Genomic DNA, 12,262 nt, shown 5'->3' with positions numbered 1-12,262 from the left:
ACCCCCTAAACCCCCTACCCTAAAAACCCAAAACCCCCTAAACCCTAAACCCCAAACTCCAAATCCCAAACCTTAAACCCAAAACCCAAAACCCCCAACCCTAAACCGCTTACACCCTCTAAACCCTAAACCCCTTAAACCCTAAACCCCCTAAACTAAAAATCCTAAACCCCAAATCCCTAAAACCCTAAACCTCCTAAACCCCAAACCCCTAAACCCGAAACCTTAAAAAAACCCTAAAAAATCCTAAACCCTAAACCCTAAACCCCCAAAAGACCCAGGAACCTGGACCCTAGACCCTAGAAACCCCAAATCCGACTCCCTAAACCCTAATCCCTAATCTCTAATCCCTAATTCCTAAACCCCAAACCCTAAACCCCCAACCCCCTAAACCCCCTACCCTAAACCCCTAAAACCCCTAAACCCCAAACCCCCAGTCCCCAACCCCCAACCCTAAACCTCTTACCCTAAAAACCCTAAACCCCCTAAACCGTAAACCGTAAACCCTAAATCCTAAACCCCAAATCTTAAATCCTAAACCCAAAACCCTAAAAACCCTAAACCCAAAATCCTAAATCCTAAACCCTAAAAATCCAAAACCCCCTAAACCCTAAACCCCTAAAACTCTAAACCCTAATCCCTAAATCCTATACCTTAAACCCTAAACCCTAAAATCCTAAACCCTAATCCTTAAACCCTAATCTCTAATCCCTAAAACCCTAAAACTCGAAACTCGAAACTCGAAACCCGAAATCCTAAACTATAAATCCTAAACCTAAACCCCTAAGTCCGAAACCCTAAACCCTAAACCTAAACCAAACCCTAAACCCTAAACCCCCTAAAGACCCTAGACCCTAGAAATCCAAAATCCCAAATCCGAATCCCTAAACCCTAAACCCCAAAACCCCAAACCCCAAATCTCAAAATCCCCCAAACCCCAAATCTAAAACCCTAAACCCAAATGCCTAAACCCTAAAACCCTAAACCCTAAACTCTAAAATCCTAAAACCCTAAACCCCCTAAACCTCCAAAAGACCCTAAAGACCTGGACCCTAGACCCTAGAAACCCTAGAAATCCTAGAAACCCCAAGCCCCAAATTGGAATCCCTAAACCCAAAACCCTAATCCCTAATCCCTAATCCCTAATCACTAAATCCTAAACCCTAAAACCCTAAATCCTAAACCCTAAACCCTAAATCCTAAAACCCTAAAACCTAAACCCCCCAATCCTAAAAAAAAAAAAAACCCTAAACCCTAAAAATCCTAAACCCTAAAAACCCTAAGCCCTACACCCTACACCCTAAATCCCTAAAACCCCAAACCCCTAAACCCTAAACCCTAAATTCTAAATCCTAAACCCTTACCCCTAAACTCCTAAACCCCAAAACCTAAACCCTAAAAACCCTAAACCCTAAATTTTAAATCGTAAACCCCAAACCCTAAACCCTAAACCCTAAATTTTAAACCCAAAACCCTAAAAAACCCAAAACCCAAAACCCTAAACCCCTAAACCCCTAAACCCTAAACCCTAAACCCCTAAATCCTAAACCCTAACCCCTCAACCCTAAACCCCTAACCCCTAAAACCCTAAACCCTAAAACTTAAACCCTAAAACCCCCAACCCCTAACCCTAAAACCCCAAAACCCTAACCCCTAAACCCTAAATCCTAAACCCTAAACCCTAACCCCTCAACCCTCAACCCTAAAACCCTAAACCCTAAACCCTAAACCCTAAAACCCCCAACCCCTAACCCTAAAATCCCAAAACCCTACACCCTAAATCCTAAATCCTAACCCCTAACCCCTAACCCCCTAAACTTCTAAAACTCTAAAACCCCAAAACCCCTAACCCTAAATCCCAAAAGCCTAAACCCTAAAACACTAAACTCTAAACCCTAAGTCTTAAAACTCAAAACCCTAAAACTCTAAACCCTAAACTCAAAACCCTAAAACCCTAAACTCTAAACCCTAAACCCCTAAAACCCTAAACTCTAACCCATAAATTCTAAACCCTAAACCATAACCCCTAACACCTAACCCCTAAACCCTAAACCCTAAACCCTAATCCCTAAAACACTAAAATCCTAAAACCCTAAACCCGAAACCCAAAACCCTAAACCTTAAACCCTAAATCCTAAAACCCTAAACCTAAACCCTAAAAAAATCCAAAACCCAAAACCCTAAACCCCCTAAACCCCCTAGACTTTAGACCACAGACCCTAGAAATCCTAGAAACCTTACAAATCCCAAATCCGAATCCCTAAACCCTAAACCCTAAACACTAAATCCTAAACCAAAAATCCTAAATCCTAAATCCAAAACCCCAAAACCCTAAATCTTAAAACCCTAAACCCTAAAATCTTAAACTCTAAACCCTAAATCCCTAAAACCCTAAACCCCTAAATCCTAAACCCTAAACCATAACCCCTAACCCCTAAATCCTAAATCCTAAACCCTAAACCTTAAACCCTAATCCCTAAAACCCCTTAATCCTAAACCCTAATCCTAAACCCTAAAAGAACCCTAAACCCTAAAAAAATCCTAAACCCTAAACCCCCTCAAGACCCTAGACCCTAAACCCCAGACCCTAGAAACCTTACAAACCCCAAATCCCTAAATCCTAAATCCTAAACCCTAAACCCTAAACCCTAAACCCCCTACCCTAAAAACCCTAAACCCTAAACCAAAAACCCCCAACCCTAAACCCCCTAAACACCCTAAACCCCCTACCCTAAAAACCCTAAACCCCCTAAACCCTAAACCCTAAACCCCAAACCCCAAACCCTAAAACCCTAAACCCCCTAATCCCCAAACCCTAAATCTTACATCCTAAACCCAAAACCCCCTAAACCCCAAACCCCTAACACCCAAACCCCCAAACCCCCAAACCCTAAATCCTAAACCCCTAAACCCGAACCCCTAAGCCCGAAACTTGAAACTCGAAACCCGAAATCCTAAACCCTAAATCCTAAACCTAAACCTAAACCTAAACCTAAACCCTAAATCCTAAAAAAACCATAAATCCTAAACCCTAAACCCTAAATCTTAAACGTTAAACACCCTAAACCCCCAAAAGACCCTAGACCCTGGACCCTAGAAACCCTAGAAATCCCAAATCCCAAAATCTGAATCCCTAAACCCCAAACCCTAAATTCCAAAATCCCAAAACCCCAAACCCCAAATCCGAAACCCTAAACGTTAAACCCTAACCCCTAAATCCTAAACCCTAAACTCTAAAATCCTAAAACCTTAAACCCTAAACCCCCAAAAGACCCTGAAGACCCTAGACCTTGGACCCTAGAAACCCCAAACCCCAAATCCGAATCCCGAATCTCTAATCCCTAAACCCTAAAACCCTAAAACTAAACCCTAACCCCTAAAAAAATCCTAAACCCTAAACCCCCTAAAGACCCTAAAGATCCTAAACCCTAAACCCCAGACTCTAGAAATCCCAAATTCAAATCCCTAAACCCTAAACCTTAAATCCTAATCCCTAAACCCCCCATCCTAAACCCTAAACCCCCTAAACCCCCTACCCTAAAAACCCAAAACCCCCTAAACCCTAAACCCCAAACTCCAAATCTCAAACCTTAAACCCAAAACCCCCAACCCTAAACCGCCTACACCCTGTAAACCCTAAACCCCTTAAACCCTAAACCCCCGAAACTAAAAATCCTAAACCCTAAACTCCAAACCCCAAATCCCTAAAACCCTAAACCACCTAAACCCCAAACCCCTAAACCCGAAACCTAAAAAAAATCCTAAAAAATCCTAAACCCTAAACCCCCAAAGGACCCAGGACCCTGGACCCTGGACCCTAGACCCTAGAAACCCCAAATCCGAATCCCTAAACCCTAATCCCTAATCTCTAATCCCTAATTCCTAAACCCTAAACCCCCAACCCCCAACCACCTAAACCCTAAACCCCCTAAACCCCAAACCCCCAGTCCCCAACCCCCAACCCTAAACCCCTTACCCTAAAAACCCTAAACCCAAAATCGTAAAAACCCTAAACCCAAAATCCTAAATCCTAAACCCTAAAAACCCAAAACCCCCTAAACCCTAAACCCTAAATCCTAAACCAAACCAAGCCTTAAGTCCCATCAAATGGGGTCGGCTACATGAATCCTTCTTCTCCACGCGGCCCTATCAAAGGCCATTTCATTAGTCAAATTAAGTAGATTCATATCTCTATTTATAACGCTAGTCAACGTTAATCTAGGCCTACCCCGTCCCCTAACACTTCCATCTACCGTTACAACATCGCATCTCTTCACTACTGCCTCTGTTGGTCTCCGTTGAATATGACCAAACCATCTCAAACGATTCTCTCTCAACTTATCTTCTATCGGTGCTACTCCTACCCATTCCCGAATACACTCATTCCTAATCCTGTCCTGTCTAGTCTTACCACACATCCACCTTAGCATCCTCATCTCAGCCACACTCATCTTATCTACATGTTGTTTCTTGGTTGCCCAACATTCCGTCCCATACAACATAGCTGGTCTAATAGCCGTTCTATAAAACTTACCTTTTAGTCTAGTGGGTATTCGTTTATCGCACAATACCCCAGACGCACTTCTCCACCTACACCATCCCGCCTTAATCCTATGGGCCACATTTGCATCAATCTCTCCCGTTGTTGTGATAATCGACCCTAAATAACGAAAATGTTCACTCTTAGGCAGTTCTTAGTTCTCAATCTTCACTTCTCCTCTGCTTTCATTGTTACTGTTACTAAATTTACACTCCATGTACTCTGTCTTATTTCTGCTTATCCGAAATCCTTTAGATTCAAGAGCTTTTCTCCAAATCTCCAACTTTGTGTTAACTCCTTCTCTAGTCTCATCCACTAACACAATATCGTCTGCAAAAAGCATACACCATGGTCCGTCATCCTGAATATTTATCGTCAACTCGTCCATAACTAAAGCAAAGAGATAAGGACTTAAGGTAGATCCTTGGTGTAACCCTACAGTGATAGGAAATTCATTTGTTTCTCCAGCTGGCGATCTAATAGTGGTCACCACCCCTTCATACATGTCCCTAATCGCGTCAATGTAGCCTTTTGTCACCCCTTTTTTCTCTAACGCCCACCAGATTATATCTCGGGGCACTCTGTCATATGCTTTCTCAAGGTCGATAAACACCATATGAATGTCTCTTTTCTTTTCTTTATACTTTTCTATTACTCTCCTCAAAAGATAGATCGCTTCCATTGTTGACCTACCAGGCATAAACCCAAATTGATTCTCTGACACCTCTGTTATGTCTCGCAATCGGCGTTCCATCACCCTCTCCCACACTTTCATTATATGACACATTAGCTTAATTCCTCTATAGTTGTTACAATTCTGGACATCACCTTTATTCTTATAGATTGGCACTAAAATACTCTTCCTCCACTCATCTGGCATGTTCCTAGTCAACAAAATTTTGCTAAACAACTTAGTCAACCAAGCAACTCCCTTTTTACCCAAACACTTCCAAGCTTCAATAGGGATATCATCAGGTCCTAAAGCCTTATTTGATTTCATCTTCTTAAGTGCAATCTCCACTTCAAAGTTCATAATCCTGCGATAGAATCTATAGTCTTGGTTTATCGTATTATTGATTATTTCTTCCCCTATTGTCGTACTTCCATGTTCCTCATTTAACAGTTTCTCAAAATAATTCTTCCATCTTTCCTTAATCTCATCATCCTTCACCAATACCTTAGAATCCTCACTCTTGATGCACTTTACTTGATTAAAATCTCTTGTTTTCCTCTCCCGTATCTTAGCAAGTTTGTATACCCTCTTCTCTCCCTCCTTACATCTAGTTTAGTGTATAGGTCATCATAAACTTTCAACTTAGTCTCTCTCACTACTTTCTTGACCTCCTTATTAGCCAATCTATAGCTCTTAAGGTTTTCTTCAGTTCTATCATTCTGCCACTCTTTAAAGCACTCTTTTTTTGCCTTAACTACTGCTTGGACCTCTTCCCTCCACCACCAAGTTTCCCTCGAGCTGGATCCCGTTCCTTTCGACTCTCCAAGCACTTCCCTTGAGATTCTCCTCATACAATTGGCCATCGAATTCCACATAGAGTTAGCATCACCTTCTAAGTCCCAAGTACCTTCCTTATCCATTCGATTCTTAAATATTTCTAGTTTATCCCCTTTTAAGTCCCACCATCTTGTCCTACGACGCCCACCATCCTTCCTAACTTGGTATTGCCCTCTAAAACATAAATCTAGTACCAAAATCCTATGTTGAGAGACCAGACTCTCACCAGGAATCACCTTACAATCATTGCATTTCAGGCAGTCCACTTTTCTCACTAAGAAATAATCTATTTGGCTCTTAACTAATCCACTCTTAAAAGTTATCAAATGCTCCTCCCTCTTCCTATACATAGTATTGGCCACCACCAGGTCAGAAGCCAACGCAAAATCTAAGATTCTCTCTCCAGCCTCATTTCTGTCACCAAAACCGTATCCACCATGCACCTTTTCATAACCTACTTTATCTATGCCCACATGGCCATTAAAATCTCCACCTATAACCAGGTTCTCTCCTACGGGTATCTCCTGTAAGATCTCATCCATTTGCTCCCAAAAATCCCTCTTAGTCTGATCATCTAACCCTACTTGAGGGGCGTAAGCGCTAATAATATTCACTATATTCCCTCCAATAACTAGTTTAACCAGCATAATCCTATCTCCTTTCCTAGTGATCGCCACCACACTTTCCACAAGACCCTTCGCAATTATGATTCCTACCCCATTCCTGCGTCTATCCTTACCACTGTAATAAAGTTTAAAACCGGTATCCTCAATTTCCCTAGCTTTCTCTCCCGTCCACTTAGTTTCTTGTATGCAAGCTATACTAACTCTCCTCCTAATCATAACATCTACCAATTCCATCGTCCTACCAGTTAAGGTTCCTATGTTCCAAGTGGCTATCCTAAACCTATAGTCTTGGACTGGCTTCTTTACCCGCGCTCGTCCAGAAAAACGCGGAAACCTTGCTCACTTTTCGAAACACCCGAGGCAGGCGCAACGCGTCACTTGAGGGGAACGACCTAGCATTTAAACGATTCAAAATAGGATTCATTTTCATAAGGGATCCGAGCGGCTTTTTTTACGTGTTGGCTGTCGGCTACCTAACACACAACCCTCCTCCTTAACCCGGGCTTGGGACCGGCAGAGTTGTTAACAACCCCGGCGGAGTTACCCTAAATCCTAAACCCTAAAACCCTAAACCCTAATCCCTAAAACCTAATCTCTAATCCCTAAAACCCGAAACCCTAAACTATAAACCCTAAACCTAAACCCAAACCCTAAAAAAAACACTAAACCCTAAATCCTAAACCCCCTAAAGACCCTAGAAACCCAAAATCCCAAATCCGAATCCCTAAACCCCAAATCCCAAACCCCAAATCTAAAACCCTAAACCCAAATCCCTAAACCCTAAAACCCTAAACCCTCAACTCTAAAATCCTAAACCCCCTAAACCTCCAAAAGACCCTAAAGACCTTGGACCCTAGACCCCAAAACCCCAAATCCCAAACCCCAAATCTAAAACCCTAAACCCAAATCCCTAAACCCTCAACTCTAAAATCCTAAAACCCTAAACCCCCTAAACCTCCAAAAGACCCTAAAGACCTTGGACCCTAGAAACCCTAGAAATCCTAGAAACCCCAAGCCCCAAATCCCTGATCCCTAAACCCTAATCACTAAATCCTAAACCCTAAAACCCTAAATCCTAAACCCTAAATCCTAACCTAAACCCCAAATCCTTAAAAAAAAAAAAAAAACCCTAAACCCCAAACCCTAAAAATCCTAAACCCTAAACCCAACACCCTAAACCCCTAAACCCCAAAATCCCAAACCCCAAATCTAAAACCCTAAACCCAAATCCCTAAACCCTAAACCCTCAACTCTAAAATCCTAAACCCCCTAAACCTCCAAAAGACCCTAAAGACCTTGGACCCTAGAAATCCTAGAAACCCCAAATCCCTAAACCCTAATCACTAAATCCTAAACCCTAAAACCCTAAATCCTAAACCCTAAAACCCAACCTAAACCCCAAATCCTAAAAAAAAAAAAAAAAACCCTAAACCCCAAACCCTAAAAATCCTAAACCCTAAAAACCCTAAACCCAACACCCTAAACCCCAAAACCCTAAACCCTAAATTCTAAATCGTAAACCTAAAACTTAAACCCTAAAACCTAAACCCAAAACACTAAACCCCTAAAACCCGAAATCCAAAACCCTAAACCTTAAATCCTAAAACCCTAAACCCTAAAAAAACCCAAAACCCTAAATCCCCTAGACTTTAGACCCAGGCCCTAGAAACCTGACAAACCCCAAATCCGAATCCCTAAATCCTAAACCCCCTAAACACTAAACCCAAAACCCCAAATCCGAATCCCTAAATCCTAAACCCCCTAAACACTAAACCCAAAATCCTAAACCCCAAAACCCTAAATCTTAAAATCCTAAACCCTAAACCGTAATCCTAAACCATAAACCCCCTAAACCCCTCATCCCCAAACCCTAAATCTTAAACCCCAAACCCCCTAACACACAAACCCCTAAACCCTAAGCTCGAAATCCCTAGAAATCCCAAATCCCAAAATCTGAATCCCTAAACCCTAAATTCCAAAATCCGAAACCCTAAACCTCAAACCCTAACCCCTAAACTCTAAAATCCTAAAACCCTAAACCCCCAAAAGACCCTAGACCTTGGACCTTAGAAACCCCAAATCCGAATCCCTAAAACCCTAAAACTAAACCCTAAAAAAAAATCCTAAACCCTAAAACCCCCTAAAGACGCTAAAAATCCTAGAAATCCCAAATTCAAATCCCTAAACCCCAAACTCTAAATCCCAAACCCCAACCCTGAATCGCCTACACCCTCTAAACCCTAAACCCCCTAAATCTCGAAACCCGAAACCCAAACCTAAAACCCTAAATCTCGAACCCGAACCCGAAATCGTAAACCCTAAAAACCCAAAAACACTAAACCCTAAAAAATCCTAAACCCTAAAAAAACACTAAATCGTAAACCCCAAACCCCATAAAACCTTAAACCCTAAAATCCTAAACCCCAAAACCCCCTACCCAAAAACCCTAAAACCCAAACCCCAGAACCCGACCACGCCCATGAACCCAAACCCCAAAACCCTAAGCCCCCGAAACCCCTAACCACTAACCCAAAACCCCATCCCCAATCCCCCACTCCCGAACCCTAAACCCAAACACCCCGACCCCCAAACCCTAAACTGAAACGCTCAACAATCAAACCGAAACCCAAATCGAAACCCTCAACCCCATACCCTAAACCCCCTACTCTAAAAACCCTAAACCCTAAACAACCCTCAAAAACCCTAAACCCGAACCCATAACCCCGAACCCGAAACCCGACCCCCACCCTGACCACGACCCCCGAAATCTCGAAACCCCTAACCCCCGAGCCCTGAATCCCTAAACTCGAAAACCTAAACCCTAAACACCCCAAACCCAAAACCCAAAATTGCAAACCCCGAATCCAAAACACTAAACCCTAATCTAAAACCGCAAACCTAAAACCTAAACCCTAAGCCCTCAACCCCAACTCCAACCTCGAAACCCTAACCCCTAACACCTAACCCCCCGAACCCAAACCCCAACCCGAAACCTAACCCCTAACTCTAAACCCTAAACCCTAACTCCTAAGCATGATGCCGAGTACGGCAACCGCATCTAAAATGGACACGATATTCATCTCGTTGGGTTGCCAAATTTGGAAGATATGATCGTGATTAGCATCGGCTCGTAGCAATTGGGTAGAGAGGAATCCCCAGGAATGCGCTAGTTCCTGCATCCAGGCAGGGGGTGGTGACGAACTATAGTTGCTGAATGTGACTGCGAGAAAGTCGGTGATACGAGTATATCTAATCGATTCACTGATCATCTGAATCACGATGATCAGTGACCTCGCACGAGTTGAGGATGTCGCTGAGGTAGCGAGCTGATTTACGGCATGCGTGAGTTGGATCTGACCAAGGTGTATCTCATCCATACATTGACCGGCAACATTTTGCAGGGAAAGGTAGTCGGCTTCGTAACCTAAGAATGTGGATTCGGGAATTAAATGTGAAGAAGAAGAAATACGCCCGAACTCCAACCATTCTTGAGAATTCTCCATTTGGAAGGCGCGCACGTAGAGGTTGTCCTGTTGAATCCTCAGCCTAATCCAATGAATGTTGGTTCGCAAAATGATGTCGAACCATCGAGTTGATGCATTTTGCTGAGCAGGAAGTATAGGAATATTATGGGAAAAAGTCGCTCTCAATACAACACGTAAGCCCGCAATAAAGTTCCTATAAGCTCTACTGCCTCTTTCAACGTTGAACTCCCTCGTGAATTCTGCCATCAACTGAATTCAATCCTGCCATTGACAATAATAATCAATCAATAGAAAAACATAAAAATAATAACTCAATGAAATGTTTGTAAAAAGAAACAAAATCTCAAATTAATCTCAGCCTTTAAATCCATTGCCACCCAAGATACATGTTCCATCTAGATTCAAAGCAGAGGTGTCTTGTTATATAGATTTACCATGGGAAAATATCTTAACCATGAATAATAACAAATAAAGTCAATCCCCAAAGATATCTTATATTTACCATAGGTCTTAATGGCACTTCGAAACACAATCAGACTACAATCAAAATTGAGTGAATTCTTGTAACAAAACTAATTATCTTGTATTTATTTATTTATTCTATAAATTGGTTTTGCCTGCTCTTTTATCACTAGTATTCAAACTATCTATCATTCAATTTAAGAAAAGAAAAAACTACTAATAATCTACAGTAGAGATAAAGTTTTATAATGGGTTGAAAAAATAAAATAGAAATTGTTGATAAGTCATGCACTCAGATACTTTGATTAAGGTAAGAAAGTGATGTCCTGAACTTTGATTATGTTCACAAATTAAACTTGCAACTTAGTTATTGTTCAATAACTCTTCTTGGATAATGATGGATAAACAAAAAATCAAAATTAAGCCTAACAATGATATCCATAACAAAGGAAAACGCAAGAATGGTGATTCTTAGATCTTCTAAATTCATTTAGTTTGGTTTCTAATGGGCAATAAATTATAAATACCACCTCATCACACAGGTTATCTACTCAATACTCTATCTAAGAAGATGGCGGTATGTATTGTAATGGTTTGAAGGCCACCATGGCTTAGAGTGAGACGCTCCTCCTCTCTAGAAACTTTACGTTTCTAGGGTTCTGCATTCAATTCTTCATTGAACTGCGAGGTTTCATGTCATGGCTAACTCAATATTAAGGGTTAGTTTGGGATGTTCTAAAAAAGTGTACTTTTTGACTTATTGGCTTATATGAGTTGGGTTTGATGTGATGTGTTAGAGAGGTGATGCGATTTAAATAAAATGATATGACTTAAATAGGATAGTGACTTTTTAACTTTTTATATTGTTTAAGTTATGCCAAACTTGGCCTAAATTCTTGGGCTACAGGGGAAACGGGTTCTGATGTAACTTTTGGGTCGCTTCAAATAAATGAAGAGAGAGATGTTGAATCTAATGAGTTATTTGGTGTTCATAGCCCACGACGTTTAAGTCTTTCTGAGCAAGAACTAGAAACACTAGTTAGTATTGCACAGAAGAGTGAGATCAAAATGAAGAGGGTGACGACAGAGTCTATTCAAGAACTCGCTAATCGTCTTGAGTTTCTTAAGGCGAGGGCATCGACGGATTCCACTCATATCCAGTGACCCTTTGCTGATCTCCGTTTGGGAGTCTCTCCGACGCCGATGGTTCATAAACCTCGATGGTCAGATGTGGTGGAAGAGGGTCCGCGATCTAAGCTGTTAGATCTTCCTGACAGTTTGATGGTGACCAAAACCAGAGGTATTAGTCATCCACATGCAGCGATTGAGGGTCAAACGGAGAAGCCGACTATGTCATCCTCTGGTAACGATGGATTAGGGCCTTTTGATGTGGGTGATCGGGCTATTGTTGAGAGTGGTTATCGATCAAATGATGACCGAAACCCTAACATCGCAGATGTTGATCTTACACATATTCTACCAGCAGGGGCTGATGGTAATACCCAGCGTGGAGGCTTCCAAGCTCGTGGAAGGGGGGCTACTGCTAGAGGCATGTATAGACAGGAACCTCGATCTTGGGCAAATGTTGCTTCTGCATCTGTTCGATCTGAGGTAAAACTTCAATACTTCCCTCCTAAAG

At 41.9% G+C, this 12,262-nt stretch overlaps 1 protein-coding gene across 1 annotated transcript; it reads right to left on the bottom strand.

Annotated features, from left to right (window-relative positions):
- Positions 1-9,696: 9,696 nt before the first annotated feature.
- Positions 9,697-10,407, bottom strand: LOC145807347 (ribosome-inactivating protein charybdin-like). The gene has a single exon (XM_082905337.1). The coding sequence runs from the start codon at positions 10,405-10,407 to the stop codon at positions 9,697-9,699; it is 711 nt and encodes a 236-aa protein (XP_082761463.1).
- Between the last annotated feature and the right edge of the window lie 1,855 nt (positions 10,408-12,262).

Source organism: Camellia sinensis, chromosome 14 (genome assembly GCF_055761805.1).
Source record: "Camellia sinensis isolate YWXY chromosome 14, ASM5576180v1, whole genome shotgun sequence".
Taxonomy (NCBI): domain Eukaryota; kingdom Viridiplantae; phylum Streptophyta; class Magnoliopsida; order Ericales; family Theaceae; genus Camellia; species Camellia sinensis.
This window is presented reverse-complemented; position numbering and strand designations above follow the sequence as displayed.